Here is an 18,228-nt window from a genome sequence, read left to right on the forward strand (position 1 = left end):
GGGGGTATAGGAGGTCTGCTGTGGCTGTGCAATCACAAAGACACACAGATATGCCTCAATCAAACAGGTAGCTTAGAGAAATTATCCTCTCCTCATCCTCCTTCAGCCTCCTGTTTCCTAGCAACTCGGCTACAGCTGTGATTATCATAAGCCAATAGCATACCTGGCACCCCACAGGTACGGTGTGTGTGTGTTGGTGTGTTGGGAGGGGGTGCAGATGCATGGCGGCTACTGCTGCTTAAATGCACAAAGGACGCCAAAGGAGAGGGTGAAATGGATGAGGCGCACAGGTAGAGCAGGAGAGAGGTGTGTGTGTGCGCGAGGCAGACAGAGGGGAAACGGGGGGGAGACGGCTGCCTCTCAGCACAGAGGATCACTACAGGAGATGGTGGCAGAGCTCTCATTGACTGACACGCCATTCAGAGGCGATAGCAGCGTGGAAGTGCTGCTGGCATGTAGAGCAGCGCTGGTCAATCACTGTCATTCCCGTCACGTCCTCAGCGCCTCACAACCCGTCTGAGTAACGGCGCTGGCAGTTTGTCAAATACGCAAAAGGTCATTTAGGCCGGTGAGCGCGCGCCACACCAGTCATGTTCAAGTTAGACGCACGCGCGCACACAATCGAACGCCTGTAGTCGCACGCCAGATGCGCGCGACAATAATCCTAAAAAAAAGAGTGTAATTGCCGCGGTGCAGTCACACGCGCGCGCCCTCTGCGTGCTCGTACGCAGCTACACGCGCTCACAAGGTGATCCATCGCTGCGGTTCATATGAGAATGAAATCATATCAGAGCCCCACTCGTTAGTTTCTACACACACAGACCGCACAGTAAAAACTAAAGACAGGCTCCGTGTGCATTGAGCTTAATGTACACACACACACACACACACACACACACACACACACACACACACACACACACAAACATTTGAGTTATTCGAGCTCGGAAGAAAGAGAAAATGTAGTCTTACCAGTTTGAAAACTCAGCACCAAACTCAGGAGGAGCAGCCTCTGCATGGTTCAGCCGACCAATAAGTCCGTTATTGGCTCAAACCTCCGTGAGGACAGCATCAAAAAGCGGGAGTTTACAGGACTTTGACGGTAATTACAGACAGAACAATAATCCTCTGGCGTTGTCCCTCCTCGTCTCTCCCCTTACTAGGCTTGCACTGGCTCGAGTTTTATACCATTTCACTGCTTTTTTTTCTTTACCTCTCTCCTGCTCTCTCAAGCGGCAGTCCGTTTTCTACTACACCGAGGCGCTAAGCGAGCGGCAATGACAAACCTTACTTCCGGTTTGAGCATCAAAACAAAATAAAATTCGAAGTAGGCGGTTTTAAGTAGCTATGTCATTGCTTCCTAAGCATTTACTCAGAAGCACTGTATGAAAGGTCTTTATACTGTTGGGTTTACTGTGACTTTAAGATTTTTATTTGCATTACTATTCCTTTTTAGGGAACTCTGACAAAATGTGAGAGCTCATTTCAAATAATAGACGAGTAGAAATAATATTCTAACGGCTCGAATGCCGTTAATTTCTTCTTAACCCTCTATGATACGTAAAAACAAAAATGATAGTGAAATACAATAAATGTAAACCTTTACTGAGTATGACCCTGCGCGCTACTTCCGGTGTTGTGTAGTAATCTGTCCGACTTGACGTCATATTCTCATTAGCGGCACATTCCTCTCTCTCTTTCTATCACGTCAGCAGAGCCACAGCACTGCCCCCTTCTCCCTCTCCCTCTGGATCTTTAACAGGCCAACACCGTAAAAAAAAAAAAAGGGGGGGGGGGGTATTAAATAAATAAAAAAATAAAAAAATAAACCCGCTTAGAGAGGCATAATCATTTTGACACATTTGCTGTAGCCGGAACTGCTTGTTTTCTCCTGCTTACTGTGTGGAATTAGGTAATGAAATAAGCTGTAACCCTAAAATTATCAACATGTACACATTAAGGTCAACGTGAGGTCATCTGTTTGAACAGAAACTTATTATTACACTAATGTGAATCCAGACGGCTTAGAGTAATAAACTGATGTTATAATCAAATGTCATGACATTGGCTGTAGTGTACAACTAATGTTGTTATGACCAACATATAAGCACAGTGCACCTAAAATAGAAGAGGAGATACTACAAGCATTGGGTTACAGCAAGGGTTTTTAGTTTTTCTGTTATTATTATTATAGCAACAGAATCCGCAGCGACATCATTAGAATAATACTGACTGCGCAGTGATGCCACTGTGATGACTAAACACCCCATGTCCTTATTCTTGCCACATCATGTAGGAGAGTGGTTTTAGTGACGGATTCCCGTGACAGGCCTACTGTAGCTGTCACAGCTCAGTAGGTCTCCACACTGAGCTGGTTCCTCCCGACTCGCTGTAAGTAGCGGGGATTACGCTGATGCTGGAGCGCCCCCTTGCGTTCAGGACCCAGACCTACCCTGCGCGTTCTTTGACCACTACTAGAGCAAGATGCCCGAAAATATATGCGCGCGCAGGCACACATTTCACCGGGGGATGTTAGAGGCGAAATGTAGTAATGATAAAGCCTGAGGTAATCATATTTTGATAACAATAATAATAACGATAATAATAAATAATAATAATAATCATCTACATGCTGGCTGATAAAAGCTTTTGCGGTGCTATGAATACACTGCACTGGCCACAGTCAAAAGTCTAAATGTTTTCACTTTTTTTTTTAAATAAAAGACATTAAAATACATACAGTGCAGTATATACAGTAAAATACATTGCAAAGTTGGATTAGGATTGTTATGTTTGGTACTGGAAAATGACTTTCATCAAACTCTTACTAAAGCTTTTAAACACAGAAATATAATGGGGTAAAAATCCCAATGTTTAAATCCAAGATGTTATGGCTATATATATATACCCATAAAATCTATTTTATGGGTTTTAAGCTTCTTGAAAATGGAGACATAAATACTAAATCAGTACCAAAGGCGTGAGGACTTGAAAGAGGACATAAATAAGGTAACGTAAGGAGAGCATAAACTAATCAGACTGGGATATCAGAACAGGCAGGCTCATGTTTGCAGCTCCTGCATTAAATCTGTACTCGAGGTTAAATTTATGTTTGTGTGCTCTGTGTAGCTGAACATCAACCTTCTGAGCTCCCAGTTAAGGCTCACTATTAATAGCATGATCATATGCAATCAAAATGTCACCCGCACAATTTGATAAGAAAAATATCGCAGGTCTGCCGTGCGGCACACAGAGTGACTCATCTCTGCCGGGACTCGAACCCGGAGCCTCTGGATTAGAAGTCCAGCGCGCTATTCCATTGCGCCACAGAGACTGCGCCAGGATTACCCCTCTCTGCCAAGGTTTACATACTTCACATCCTCTCATACCGCCGCTCTCTGCATCCCCGCAGCATCAGGACCACTCTGAGCCGACATATTGGCAGTGCCTTGTTTTGACCACGAGAGGCCGCTGTTGTACAGCGATGAGGGGAGGAGTGAGTCAAGCTAGCCTGTGTGTAAGCGGAAATCCAGAATTAGTGTGTTAAAAAATAAAAGCCGCGAAGCCTGCAGATAATAATTTAACGTGTGTTCGTAACTGGGGCTTTAATTTTGAAACTGCACCATCGAGACGCTAAGCGTTATTATTGTATCTTAGCGCAAGCTATTAGAATAGCCCCACAGAGCGAAAATGGTTTTTGTGGGAGCAAAATAACCAAACGTTTTATTTTTTAGGCTGAGTGTCGGTAAGTTGACGGATTTAGTAACGAAAACGATTAAAGGCTTTTCTTAAGCGTCACATAAACTAAGCGTCTGTTTTAGCGGGCGGCCTTTAATACGCTTAAATGAAATGGCTTTCTAATGTCGGCTGTTGTGTGTAGTATTTCATATCTGTGTAATGTCAATTTTACAGGCCACCGTCACCGTCGTTTTTATGTTTATGAGTGGAAATGGTGCGCAGACTCACTAAAGAGACTGACATCCTGCTGGCATTACACCAGGGTTGCATCAGAATCCAGTTGTGCACGTCCCCAGAAACCACAGAGTGAGACATCTCGATTCATTCCATGTCACTCCGGGTTTCGTCCCGTCGTACAGCTGTGGAGACACTTGTCTTGCTGACAGTAGGGTTGGTTGCTACACTTTTTGTTCTGCATGAATTGCTGATCAAGCAGTGGTAATTATTGTGAATTAAGAGAAGTAAAATTAAGGAATTGACACAAAACGACTTCCACATTCCATAAAAATATCAATGATAACATTTATATTTATTATTTTTTTAATGAAAGCAGTTGTCTGTATCTTTTAAAAGACAAAAACAGTCTGTGCAAGATTTCCCACAAGGTAACCTGCGCAATAGTGAGCAAGGCAGCGTAAACACGAGAACCACAGTGAATGACATCAATATCAAACCGACTCTAAACCTTTTTAAGTCTCCACGTGTGCTCGATCATCCAGGTAAGCAAATTTTCAGGGATCTCCATTTTAAGGTTGCTAGTCTTGATCTAGACTCTCTCCCTGAATTGCCAGGGGTAATCACAACACGTAATCAGTTCTGGCACACAATACATCAACATCATACTTCCTTTGGTGTATGGCTCAACACAAACCATTGTTCCAACAAAGAAACAAAAAAGAAAGAAAGAAAAACAAAAACATTTCTCTCAACGTTTTAACCTTTAGCTGGCTAGTGAAAAACTGATTTAAATCAAAGCTTTTTAACAAGTGACCATTTTATAAAAGACGAATATTGTCTCATCTTTTAATACAATAACATCAAAAGCAAGAAAACTTACTCTGACCCATGAAAACTACAAACTGTATGATATCAATAGAATTCCCCAGTGGCCTCTAAAGTGGCAACACCCAGCAATGTGACAACCAGCCCCGGTTTCCCCACATCTACCCTGCAAAGGAACTTCCACCCAAATCTAATGTAACTGGCATCCTTAAAATGGACACAAGACTCAGAGTCCACAAGCACAGACACGTCCCTCAGCTTGAAATTTGAGTGCTGATATTTGGACTTTGGTTTAATCGCATGCATGCAGGCTTAGAGACCGAAAGATTAACAGAAGCTAGCCACTTCACAGAAAACGTAAGGAAGACCATTTATAGAAAAGAATCTTTGGTTTCTCCAGGTCACACATTTTTCTATTTAAAGCAGCTTACACAACTTCCTTCTTATACTGAAGAGAAACATGTTCTTCTGAAGTTGTGTGATGCCATTACTACTAAGGGGATCTGAAACTTCAGAGAGGGAAATAAACCGTTTACGTCCAGCAGCGGACACATGGCGCTCTTTGAGCCCGCTATACCTCGGTTTTGATTTCTGTTAGATCAGAGACCCTAATCAGTGAAACTTGATCTGCCTTTACTCGCTTTGCTTCTGAATCTTTGCTGGTATTGCCTAAGTTTTGACACTGTCTCGACACCCTTGAAAAAATAATTTGCAGAAGTGGATCTGAGAAACCGTTTGCTGCGAAATTCAAAATTGTGAAATTCCGATCACAAAATATTATGTGCTGGTAATACTCGTACAGACGAATGAGGTGCATGTTGGTTACAGTATGATGACAAAATGACAGAAGGGGAAAATAACTATATAAAGAACACAATAGTATATTAAGGAAATTTGTTGCTGTTGTTCAAAAATATTTGGAAATCCATTTAAAAATGTAGTTATTTGGAGAAAAAGTGGACACTAAGGCACAGTTAGACATTTTTCGAGATTATTGAATAGGAAAAAAAACATGTTTTACTCATGCTCACTGATTTGTGTGCAGTCACAACTGCACATGACATATACATTTCAAACATACTCAGAGTTCCTCGAACTTCTCTGATTAGCTGTTCTGGAACTGAAATTGCAATCTCAGAGGTAATAAACTCAGAGTTTATTTTTAAAGTTTTGTTGAACCTCCCTCCTGGAACAGGGCCCAGGAAGAGTGCAGCAAGCTGCCAGGAAGCATACTTTAAAGAATAAAAGACAGACAGCATCAAATGGCTTGTTTGGTCCAATCTTGTGAAACAGTCGAGGACAGAAACATAAACAGTTAGTTCTCTATATCTATTATCCGTCTATATTTTCACACAATGTTAAGTATGCATTATTTAGTATACAGTCTTCTTAAAATTAACACGATGAGAAACATATGGAGAAAATATACTTTTTCATATTTTTTTGCTGAGACTTAGAGGAGAAATTTGATGTCTGTATTTTTCACATGAAACTGGAGTCCAAGTTCAAGTAGCTTATCTGGAAGTCCCGCACATGAACCCAAACAAACTGTCAATTCAACATAAGAAAGACTCAATACTTCATGAGAAATGTGTAAAAAAGAAAAACAATCTAACACACGACACATAAAAAAAATCTTGGCCTCCTGCTCACTGAAACGTGTGCAGTTACCTCTGCCAACAAATTCATGCATTCTCATAAACAGAAAATAAACAGGTTTGCAGAAGCCGCCATGTTGCCCCGCCATCTAGAAACAGTGGCTGTGGAGAACGTTGTGCCCCTGTCAGGTGTTTGTCCACGTGGCCAGAGAGACCGGCCACATACGTACAGCAAAGATGAGCAAAAGCAGATGTTAGCATATTGTGGCGGCAAATTTGAATTTGGCCTGGACTCTGGCTTTATCTAATGAAAATTAAAGCTGAGTAAATAACAGCAAACATTCTGGAAAATGATATGTTGCATATTCAAATTTTTGTACTGTCAGTGATGATAAGCTCATTACAATCTCTCTTCTCCCCTCTTGTTTTTTAAGATAAATGCCACAGTCTGCGCTGTGTTCACATTCCTCGGTCCACAGGATTAAAACGGAGGCGTTGCTGTTTATTTACCCACGGGCAATCCTGATAATGGAGCTCCATTGATGATGGTTTTTCTTTCCCTACTTAATAAACATCCTGAACACGCACATGAAAGAGTAAATATACTCAGAGTTCATCGAAATCTCTGATCAACTGTTCTGGATCTGAAAACTGAAGGGGGAAAAAATTTGCGATTTCAAAGGTAATCAACTGAGAGTTTATTTTTAAAGTCGAAGTTTTGTTGAACCTCCCTCCTGGAACAGGGCCCAGGAAGAGTGCAGCAAGCTGCCAGGAAGCATACTTTAAAGAATAAAAGACAGACAGCATCAAATGGCTTGTTTGGTCCAATCTTGTGAAACAGTCGAGGACAGAAACATAAACAGTTAGTTCTCTATATCTATTATCTGTCTATATTTATACACAATATTAAGTATGCATTATTTAGTATACAGTCTTCTTAAAATTAACACGATGAGAAACATATGGAGAAAATATACTTACTCACTTTTTTTGCTGAGACTTAGAGCAAAAAAAAAAGTAAGTATAAATACAGAAATCAAATTTCTTAGAGGAGAAATTAGATTTCTGTATTTTCCACATGAAGTCTAAGCTCAGTTAGCTTATCTGGAAGTCCCACACATGAACCCAAACAAACACGAGAAAGACTCAATACTTCATGAGAAATGTGTAAAAACCACAAAAAAGAAAAAAAAGATGAAAAACAATCTTACTTGTGGGACATTAAAAAAAGCAGATCAGAGGAAGTAAAATAAAGTCAATTATAAACTTATTTTCAGCATTGAACACTATAATAATTTCATCAAAACATTTAAACACTATCACACAAAGACTTCTGTGTTTTTACACTGCGTTTAAGTGTCCAGGAGGAGAAGCCAAACTATACGTTCGACCGTGAGCACCACTGAGGTGACGAATCAGCCGTGTGACTGGCTACGGGGCAAACGTGGAAGCATTAGTTAAAAAGAAACTTAAGAAGGTGGTTTATATCTCTACTTGAGAAAAAAGTAAAAAGGTAAACAAGCACAGGGTGTTCCTTTCATCAAGGCTGATATCCTCTGTTAAAGGCCTGCTGGAGAAACATGGTGCTGTTAAAAGCTAAATCATCAGCCTCTGCTTCTGATAAAAAGTTCACCATTTCCTTCCTCCAAGAGCATGAGGTATTTCCCAGACTACTGTCCACTAACAGACCAAACAATAAGGCTGATGATTCATAAGGACATGTGGGTATAACCTTTCAGCCTTCTGGCCGTCTAAAACAAAAGACGGCAAATCTGTTCCCTGTTTTTTTGTTTTTTACTCTTAGTAAAGTAGGCAACTAAGTGATACATTCATTACATCGTATACTCTCAGAAAGCTGGGCATGTCTTTGTTTCTTATGTACAGCATACTAGGCTGCAAGAAATCCAAGGCAGTTAATACAGTTAATGGCAGCTGGACAGGGACAGTGCTCACAGGTCAACAGCAGACTGGCTCAGTAAGTCTTCCATATATATGAAGTAAAAACATTTAAGCTGTGACAGTGACACCATTGGGGCGGTGTGAAAAAGTATTTGCCCACTTAATGATTGTCACACTTACATATTTCAGGCCATCCAACAATTTTTTAGTTACATTTTAGTTACTTTTTTACATAGGAAACAGTAGTTTTGGATAGATTTGTTTCCTTAATGAATGAAATCATTATTTAAAACCTGCATTTTATTTTCACTTGTGTTACCTAATGCTAATATTTCCTTGATAAAACATTTAAGTGTGGCAATCGGGAAGGGGGCAAAGGCTTTTTCGCAGCCCTGTAAGCGGTGCAAAGGTAGTAAGTCTGTTGGGATACATGCGTGGATGACGCTGTTCTGATTTGACTCAACATTCAGGCTCAGCTCACGACCAACCGCCTACTGTCTGCTGCCGATGGGGTTGCAGTTGTTGTTGTTTCATCTGTATCAGCAGCAGACGGGTCCAAAGAGCCTCACAGTGTCTGACACATGGCGGTGCAATGCAAAGCTGTGACCCTGCACTAAAATGGACGTCTGTGTTAGGCTCGATTATGTAACCGACATGATTTCCAAAAAAGGAACCACTTCGGTGTGCAAACAAAGCATGTTGATAAGGGATCAAAATGCCATGGGAGCATTGCTGTGAATACAGAATCAACTTAATGCGTTGGTATATGTTGTGTGTCACTCCATAGGGATGATAAAGACATGCAGTGTTGTATTTCCCTGTGAGACTCATGGCGTCAGATTTTAGCAGCACTAAATACAAAGTGCTGAAGCAGCAGCAGCTCTTCTTCTTTGGGAGCACGAGGGGACGTCGGGCACTTATCACCAGTCTGGCTTGTTGATTTTGGGCTCTACCACAAGAGCAATTTTACAGTTGTCTTCTTCCACCGCCATGGCCTGAAAGTTGCACAGGGCCGTCTGAAAAGAGGAAGAAGAAGAAGTAGAAAAGAAAATGTGATAGTGTTTAAGAGAAAGCCAACTGTAGCCTGGCATTCAAAGAAAAACAACAACAACAACAACAACAACAAATGCAGTTCTAAGAATTTGCAGTACCTCGGTGATTATGAGAAGCATGCACTTACAAAGAAAAAGAAAAGGAGAAACGAGCACACAAGTACACCTAAGAGCAAAAAACTCACCTTATTGTTGTTGTCGCAGATATCACTGAGGAGATCCCGAGGCTCTGGTACTTTGGGAAAGATAGTATCCTTGTTTCTACACAGAGACAGTTAGATATCAGAGGTTAGCGCAGCCCCAAAAAAGCAGAACAAAATAAAACCAAAACAAAGCCAACGAACAACAGGATCCATTCAGTAAGAAGAAGAGACTTTTTACTTACTTCTGGTAACACATCACAGTCAGGACTGTCAGGGTGGCAACCACCAATGGGACTGTAATCGCAAGAAACACTAATGGACTGAAGCCTGAGTCTGCTTCTGCATGCAAACACATATAAGCATTCATTTCAGCAACAATGAAACAGTTTCATGTTTCAGCCTTTGATGTTACTTTCCCCTTTCAGCTTTTTTTAATAGAGAAAATAACATGTCGGCTTCATTCATCCATTTACACCCAGGGATAAAACTATCTTCTGATTAGCAGATGACCTGCACTAGAGCCACCCCAGAGAAGAATGTATGGCCTTTATAATTTAAAAACAAATAATAAGTCAGTGCATTCTGTTTTTTATTAACACAAGATTAGAAAAAAGACACAAAACAGAAAATGACTTTACCAAAATATTGTTGGTCGGTCCACGGTGTTTCTCCTTTTTCTCCATACTTTGCTTTGATAGCCATGCTGTAGCTACAGTGAGGGACCCGGTCCAGCTCGTGTGATGTTTTTTCTTTTAGTATTATTGGACTCTGTGAAAAGTGTTTGAGGGAAACGATTGAATCAGTTGATTAAAACTTCATCCTGAGAGAAACATCAGTGAGTTTGCAAAATTCAGCACGTAACCATAAAGGACAAATTTAAATATTTAATTTGGACTCATCTACTTGGGACCCTGTCAATTTCTGCCAAATATAATAACAACCGCCACTATAACTGATGAGGTTTTTTTTTTTTTTTTAATAAAAAGCTGCTTTAGCTGCTTGGAGAAAAGTCTGTAATTTTCTCCTTATTTTCTCTTCTTATTTTCTCTGGATATGATGGCTACCATTATTCCCAAACCAAGAGCTATCATGCTAGCATGGCTTAAGGTTGTATTTAAGCTAAGTCCTGTTCCAGAGGGAGCCCTGGAAGCTGATCCTTAGCCACTTCCTCCTCCCCCTCTGGGATTCCAAGACTTTCCCAGTTAAAAAAAAAAAAAAAAAGGTTATATAATCTGTCCACTGAAATATGAGTTAGCCTCTAACAGACGTCTTTTAACACAAAGGACCCCATGTCTTATATGAGCTCCCACACAATGTTTTGAACTCCTTACCGTGTCCTCCAACTTCACTCTAATGCTGGAACTCATTCTCTAAGTCAGGGGTGTCAAACTCAAATACACAGTGGGCAAAAATTCAAAACTGGAACAAAGTCGCGGGCTAACGTTAGTATTTATTGAAATATATTTATTCCTCCAGATATAAGAATGAATCTTTTCTTATGGACTCAAACACGTTTTGCTGAAAAACTGAATATGGAACAAGCAAAGCTTAATACTAAACAATATATATATTAGCTGTATAATACCAGTAGGCCAGCTCTAATAGTAATTTGGTATGGCTTCGCGGGCCAAATGTAATTAGGCTGTGGGCCAAATTTGGCCCGTGGGCCAGAGTTTGACACCTATGCTCTAAGTGCTTTCAGTTATTCGTTTTTCAACACAATCGTAACACACATTACTTTAAACTAATGGACGTGACAGACAAAGTAAGATAGTATTGTTGTTATTCTTACTTTTAGTTGACCACACTTAGTGTAATTTATTATATATTCCCACTCATCCTGTGCAATCACTTCAGGAGGGTACCAAGTAATATTAAATTGATTCCCACTTTTCTCGACTTTCCAGTTAAGGGGCGGTGGTCTCACTGCACAGAGAATAACAGACAGATGTTGCAGTTAGTACAAGCTAGCCAGAGGTGCCTTAAATGCAAATCATAATGCAAAACAGTGTGTATTTTGCCTTTCGAAAAGTTGGTAGTTCTAGATTGTGTCATAAAATACACAGTGCTAGATACACACAGATGCATGCCACCCCCCCCACACACACACACACACACACACACACACACACCATGATAACAGCTAAAATATTTCCAAGAAAGGAGAGAAAGAACAAATTATACCCCAGAAACTGAATGAGGAAGCAAAAAGTATTTCAACACAAGTTTCCTCTCGCATTACTTTTAAATTCTGAATTAGCACTGACCACTACACAGCTTACCAAAGTCAATGAGGTCTTTAGAGAAGGTGTTCCTGACAGTTTTGTTGTTCAGTGTTGTGTTAAACAAGACCCTTATAACATGTTGTATGCTCACTGGCAGATAACAGCCAGTCCTCAGACCATCAGTGTAAGTATACGATGGGCATTCTTCTATTCCACTGACGATTTCATTCCACTCATCCTCAGACCTTGGAAACATAAAGAAAAAGGTGATTTACTTTTCTACCAACACACGGTATATTCCAAAAGGAAAGGACAAAACAATGAACTAATAATAAGACACTGGCATGATTTTGCCTCTCGGTGCTGGTGATTAGAATAAGCAGGGGAAATGTGTTTCTTGCTAATGTGCAACAACAGCATCACTTGGACTGTGGGACTCAGCCACCGAATAAAATAATAAAATCTGAAGTATTTCTTTAATCTCGTGACATTTTGTTGGATATTTTAAATGCAAAATGTAATAACTGTGTTTAACAAAGAAGCCACCCGGTGGGAAACAGCCAGTTATCAATACCATGTACAATATTTGTACCTACAGTACAAGTTTGGACACAATTGTGACGCATGAATGTGTTGAAACCTAGAGTGTCAACGCATTCATTAGAACTACAGCCTTTTGCTACGTGGACTAGCGATGCTGCAGTTTTATGCAATGTTTTGTAAAGTTTTGTGATGCAAAAACCAAAAACATTTTAATTTAAGATACTAATTTAACATCTATGAAACTGTATAATTAAACAGTTTCTTTTACTTCCTTATTTGTGCTCTCACTGGGAAACAAAGAAGACAAAAGTTCATAGGAAAATGGGTCTTTGTGCAGCCTAACAAAACAGGAGTGACTTCTGGATTCAGTCTCGTCTTGGTAACAATATTGTGCAAATACCATGATGTTCACATAATAATGTCATTGTCACCTTCGTTATCTGAGACACTTTAAAACGTTTGTTGACAATGAACTTCTCGACGATGTCGACGGGTGAGGCAATAGAGGCGCTATTGTGAAAGTTAGCCTTTGTGCTTTGGATACAAGAGTGCAGTCATAACACATTTGAAGCAACAACTTAAACACACAATTCTCACATTTTTGAGTGATTTCAACAGCATCCTGACAAAATCAGTGGACAGTGAGGAATAACACTCTCCAAATGAATGCCATTGTGTACATTTGTGTACTGAAACCTTCCCAGAGGTCAATCAACAAGTTTAGCAAGATCAGAGGGGTATATAAGTTTGAACCTAAAACCCCTGCTGGAGATCAAAGTTATCACTGTTAAGCAGAGCTTTCTGCTTCAGCTTCTGAGCGTGCTCATATAAAAAGCAGCATTTCACAGGTCATAAGACTCTTCTTCCACAAAAAATGATCCCCGTGAGCGCCCCCTACCCATTCCCTTATAATGATATGAGGATATAATGATTATAATTCCTTATAATGCTAGTGTAACGGGGGGGAAATTCACATTTAGATTTAGGTCTTTAGAACTTTACTGTTGGATTTTGTTTGACCTTCTTAGATGAAGGATGTGTGTGTGTCAATATGACCTGGTGAAAACTTCTTAGATATGCTTAACGATGTTTCACTAAGTTAACCTCTAATTGTTAGGGAAACTCCCAAGAAGACCAGTGCCAGGTGCTTCCTGGAAAATAGATAGTGGGAAAGTCTTCCCTGGCCAGCAACAGCCCGGGTGGGACAAAAGACTGTTGTAACTGAAAAGATACAAAGAGTGTGTGTGATATTATCAAAGGGACGCTGGGACATCCCAAGGTTAGCGCTCTCGTGACTGTAGAACTGTGATGTTTGATGTGTGTTAGCTCTCCTGCATCCAGCAATTACATTAGCTTGACCACAGCTGACTGTGTTGCAGACTTTAATAACAGAAATTTCACCCACACTAGGCACAGTTTGCTCTTCACTCAGTGGTTTTAGTATTCACGCCTAACAACCTGCACATATAAAACACCAGTATATATATAGTAGAGAATTTATAATACACTTGAAATGCTGTAAATAAAAGACTCAGTGAAAATGTGGTGCTTATAGCCGATTTACAAAAAAATGCTCTGCTCCTGAACTTGTTACGTGTTCGCTACAAGTTAGCGTAGTGATTTAGCCAGTTAAAAACAGAGCCACTTTCGTAATACAGAAACCTCTCACTTTACGCTCGACAGCTCGCGAGACATTTATCTAAGTTAGTTGACTCCGCAGGGTGTGGTAGGTTATTCACAGCAGAAACACCTCATTTAAGTGTTAGGGTCATGGATAACAGTGGAGCTCTGTGGCCCACTCCACACAGAGGTATAAACATATACCTCTCCAATATTATCTTTGATGCACTGGCTACCGGGCAGTGTGGATGAAAATTTAAAATACCTTCTTCTAATGCAGGTGCCCTTTAATCACCAAGCTGCACATTAAATGTACCATTTTACCCCAAAAGAGCACTTCTGTGTCAGAGCACAGACCTGCCTCCAGGTTCCTCCCCTGGGACAGCCCTAGGTAAGAGCAGGGGTGAATAATTCTGGTTTTGTTCAGCCAATGCAAAAACTGAGTTAATGTGTAACTGAGTCCTGCTGCTCATTCTAATAAGAAATGTTCTTGTGCTCTCTCATGACACATCTCCCCTCCCCCTTGGTGAGGCTCATATACATTTAATATAAAGTCATGTTGCTGTTGATGTGACAAAGAGAGTGAGAGTGGGAAGCTGCCACTTCCTTTATATGTGTGTTAAATTATTATTTATGATAATTCTGTGTGCCCTTTAAAACAAAAGAGGGCAATAGGACTACACTGAACGAGCAGCAGAGTTTCTCTTTGTACAATTCAGCAGGTCTTGGGTTTCCTATGTAAACTGGTAACATATCTTATGATCTGGATTGGCAATATAAAAGTTAAATAAATAAAAATGCGTTTGGATACATGATCCCCACTTGTGTCCAAGATCACTTCATTTTTATGGATTGTCATGCAGAAAACCGCTGTGTTGCTTTAGTTCATTTCAGTATTTGCTTTTGGGTTTCTTTGTTTTTTCTTTTTTTTCTTTTTCTTTTTACTTGCAACGTATTTGTTTCAAGTTTGTGAAGACGTTTACTTAATTTGCTTAGGTTTTGCCTATTTAAATACATGACCTTAAACGGCAGTCCATTGGGATACCAGGGCTCCGGCGTGTTACAGTTGGCTTGAGTTAACACTTAACCCTCTTCATTTAATGTTACATTGCCAAATATGGTTTGGTTTTGTATGCATAAATCCCCACACCCCCAACAAACAGCCTGCAGCTGGCAAAAAAGACAGAGCTATTAAACACAAGAATTTAGCCCTGATTGAACTCTGGCTCATTACTTCCACTTCAGCTCAGAGTGACCACTGACTATCAGGAAGTGTTGCAAAATTACAAAACTACCTGTACTGCGTAATGCTGAATTTCTATTTCTTTAAACTGCATAATAAAAAAGCACATACTTGTAGAAGAAACGGAGATCTGCGGCGATACCGGTTGGTGACCATGAGCAGTTTGTTTGCTTTGGGGAGTGGACGTAGCACTGAAAATCTGTCACCAGCTCTGAGAGCGACAGAGACACAGACACAGATTAATAATCAAACACATAGACAGCAATTTGCTTCATATGTGGCTCAAAAGCATTTTTTTACAACAAAGCAGAGTCAGTGGTGAGAATTACCTGCATTAGTTTCACTGACGACCACTGGCTCGCTTGATGACTTATTCCAAAAACTTCTGATAGACACATTTAAGACGTTTCCATTCATTAACCCCTTCAAAACTAAGGAAGTGCCCTGCTATTAAGAGAAAAAGAGAAGAAAAAAACTAATTTGAGTAAACAGTCTAAACCAATCCCAGATCTTTTGTTTGAAGAACTGGCTAACCAACCAGACATAGTTGTGGTGTACATGCAGAAGAAAAGGGTTGTGGTAATAGATGTAGCAATACCGAGAGAGAAACATCAGGAAGAAGGAACACAAGAAGGCCGAGAAACACCAAAGGCTGAGAGAAGATGTGGAGGGTGAAGACAGTGGTGCGGTTACCACGCGAGATCTAGAAAGCCCAGGACTCAGTGCCACACATACACACAGCTGTAGCTGTCATGGCTTAAAACAGGTGAAGTCCACAAGAGTGCAGCTGGAGAAACGGTACGCTGCAACACAACACAGTCTTCCCCTCAAAACTTAAAATAGCGGTTGTCTATACAAAATCTAGAAATTACTCAAACCTACTTTTCATATCTGAAAATGTTTTTCAGCAGTATGCAAATAATGAGCCTCTACTTCCAGGAGGTGGTTGAGATTACTTGCAGTCTCTTAGCAGCGGTCTTTCCGGGAATTATTGGTTATTAACTGATGAAAGACTTTTAAATTATGGGGTATAAACGTTGTGTAATCACAATGAATATACGAGGTTTTAAAGTAAGCATATACACATATAAGCGTACTTACAGTGGATTCATATTTTTGTCCGTTTGTATTTGTAGACACTTTATAATAGTAATCGACAGAATTCTCTGGTGGTACCCAGGTCACGTTATGATCAAAGTCGTTAATCCTCCGCAGGGACACATTTCGTGGTGGTAAGATTTCGCCTTAGTGAAGAAGGAGAAAGAACAGAAAATGAGTCAACATCTGCAGGATCAGCGAATAAAGACGCTTTATGTGGCTCGCCAAGCAAGCTGTTGCGCTGAGCCAGTCACTCAGGAGGGAAAAAATCTTTCCCTCAAGGCTTAGAGAACATTCACACGTCTGCGTAACTGCCAGGTGCTGTTACGCAGACTGCTGAACAGTCTATTTACCAGATCTGATCCTGCTTTCGGATTTCTACGTGGATAATTTAAAAAAAGTCAGATTCCTCCTGTTTCTGTCACGTAAACAGAATCCGGATTGGAATACTAACATGGGGGATTTACACGAAACACATTCTCCCACAAAGTTTTCTCTTTTTCCAGAGTCCGTTTTACTGTCCCGCTACACAGTGGCGAATGCCAGACGTGACGTCACTAGTGGGAATCACCGCAAATGACCCGAGCGAGAAAACTGGGAAAAGGTGTCAAAGAAGCAGGCAATAACAAAAACCCAGGTAAATGTGTTGTAAGCGTGGACGTGTAGATCGTCTTACCGTGACTGGATTCGATCGTCAGAGACAGGCAGCACAGAACTAACAAACTTGGGAACATCCTGCTGATCCCGTGTGTTCAGCTCTCCCCCTGAAAACTTTCTATCTCCTGAGTTTCTGTTGTGAGGAGAGCGGGGGACGCGCTCTTGAAACGGGGTCCCCTGCTTCTCAGACTCTGTGTGGTCACAGCTGTTCAGAAGGCAAAAGCAGAGAGACGTCTGACATGTCTCTGATCTACTTTCGCTTCCAGCTTCTTGGGAGGAAGGCACAGAAAAATAGTGGGAGGCTGGAAGTGGGTGGTGCGCTTCCTCCTTCTGATGTAGACACGCTGACGCACGCACTGACAGGCAATGTTGTGCTTTCTTCCTTTTTTTAGAAGTCATATTTTTCAGTACACATATTCTATTTTTTATGTAAAACAAATAACCTATGATAAACCTTTGCACAACTACTAAGACACATTTGTAAGTTTCAGAACTCTAACCAAACAAAATCTAACAAACAGGGGCGTAAAGACAAAAAAACAAACAAACATTGGCTGCTGCTGGTCCCCCAACAGCCGGTAGAATGTGCTGTGTGGAGTGAGAACGTGTTAAGACCTGCAGGTAGTCTGTAAGTATGTGAAAACGTTTAAAGGCTTGGACAAAGTTTCACGTTTTATTGTCATGTACGGATAAAAAGTGTAGCCACATTTATCCATAATGAAATTCTTTGGCTTGTGCTCCTCAGCTTTACATGAGCATATAGAGAGTGTGCAGAAAAGGAGAGAAAAAAAGTATTAAATATTAGAGAGTTGAGACGAGTTGGTATTTACGCGTTTGTGCAAGAGTATTTACAGGTTGTGCAAAGTTGTGCAACAAGCATTTAAGTGGCATTTGTTGAAGTGACGGTGTGCAGAGTCCTGTAATTGTAGTGAGTGTGTAGTGGTGTGTATGGAATATCAGCAGTTCAAAGGTCTGATGGCCTTGTGAGTAAAAAATGTCTCTGTGTCTGGTAGTGCGGGTCTGGATGCTCCTGAACCGCCTGCCGGACGGCAGGAGTGTGAAAAGGACGTGGATGGGGGATGGGGGTGTGGCCTCCTCTCTGCAGTCCCCTGTAATCCACGATGAGCTCCTTGGTTAAGCAGCAGGTTGTTGTCGCCGCACCATGATGTCAGGACATCTGCCAGCTGGTGGGCACATGCTTTGAAAACTCGACCTGGAATGTTGTCTGGTCCAGGAGCTTTCAGAGTGTTTACTTTCCTGAAGTATTTACACACGACTGCCTGAGATATCTGAAGAGGGCAGCACAAAGGTCACAATACACCAACACAGTGTAACCATGTGCTTACATCAGGCTCTGCATCTCTGCACCAGTTGTAGACTAACATGGTCTTCTTGCAGCCAAGCAGGCGT

The 18,228-nt window shown here is 40.9% G+C and overlaps 2 protein-coding genes and 1 non-coding gene across 5 annotated transcripts in view; all 3 read right to left on the reverse strand.

The window, feature by feature from the left end:
- kirrel1a (kirre like nephrin family adhesion molecule 1a) overlaps positions 1 to 1,285 on the reverse strand; it is a 32,753-nt gene extending 31,468 nt beyond the window's left edge. For both annotated transcript variants that reach the window (XM_005931608.3, XM_005931607.3), the window contains exon 1: positions 973 to 1,285. In XM_005931608.3, coding sequence (XP_005931670.1) covers positions 973 to 1,018 — 46 coding nt within the window. In that variant the 5' untranslated portion in view covers positions 1,019 to 1,285. The remainder of the gene's footprint in view (positions 1 to 972) is intronic.
- Positions 1,286 to 3,260: 1,975 nt separating this feature from the next.
- On the reverse strand, positions 3,261 to 3,334 carry trnar-ucu. The gene has a single exon. It is a non-coding gene; the product is annotated as a tRNA-Arg (tRNA).
- Positions 3,335 to 7,012: 3,678 nt separating this feature from the next.
- On the reverse strand, positions 7,013 to 17,130 carry il13ra1 (interleukin 13 receptor, alpha 1). 2 transcript variants are annotated; one of them, XM_005931610.1, is made up of 10 exons: positions 16,838 to 17,130; positions 16,165 to 16,307; positions 15,393 to 15,507; positions 15,175 to 15,274; positions 11,715 to 11,902; positions 11,225 to 11,358; positions 10,071 to 10,200; positions 9,675 to 9,771; positions 9,475 to 9,550; positions 7,013 to 9,253 (listed from the first exon to the last, which is right to left on the reverse strand). In XM_005931610.1, exons 1-10 carry the CDS (start codon positions 16,893 to 16,895, stop codon positions 9,158 to 9,160), a joined length of 1,137 nt encoding a protein of 378 aa, XP_005931672.1. In that variant the 5' UTR covers positions 16,896 to 17,130; the 3' UTR covers positions 7,013 to 9,157. The 2 variants fall into 2 exon arrangements, with proteins under 2 accessions (XP_005931672.1, XP_005931671.1); XM_005931609.1 differs by having other exon boundaries at positions 15,393 to 15,510.
- Between the last annotated feature and the right edge of the window lie 1,098 nt (positions 17,131 to 18,228).

This window comes from Haplochromis burtoni, unplaced genomic scaffold (genome assembly GCF_018398535.1).
Source record: "Haplochromis burtoni strain Fernald_Lab_line unplaced genomic scaffold, NCSU_Asbu1 Contig_143, whole genome shotgun sequence".
Classification (NCBI taxonomy): domain Eukaryota; kingdom Metazoa; phylum Chordata; class Actinopteri; order Cichliformes; family Cichlidae; genus Haplochromis; species Haplochromis burtoni.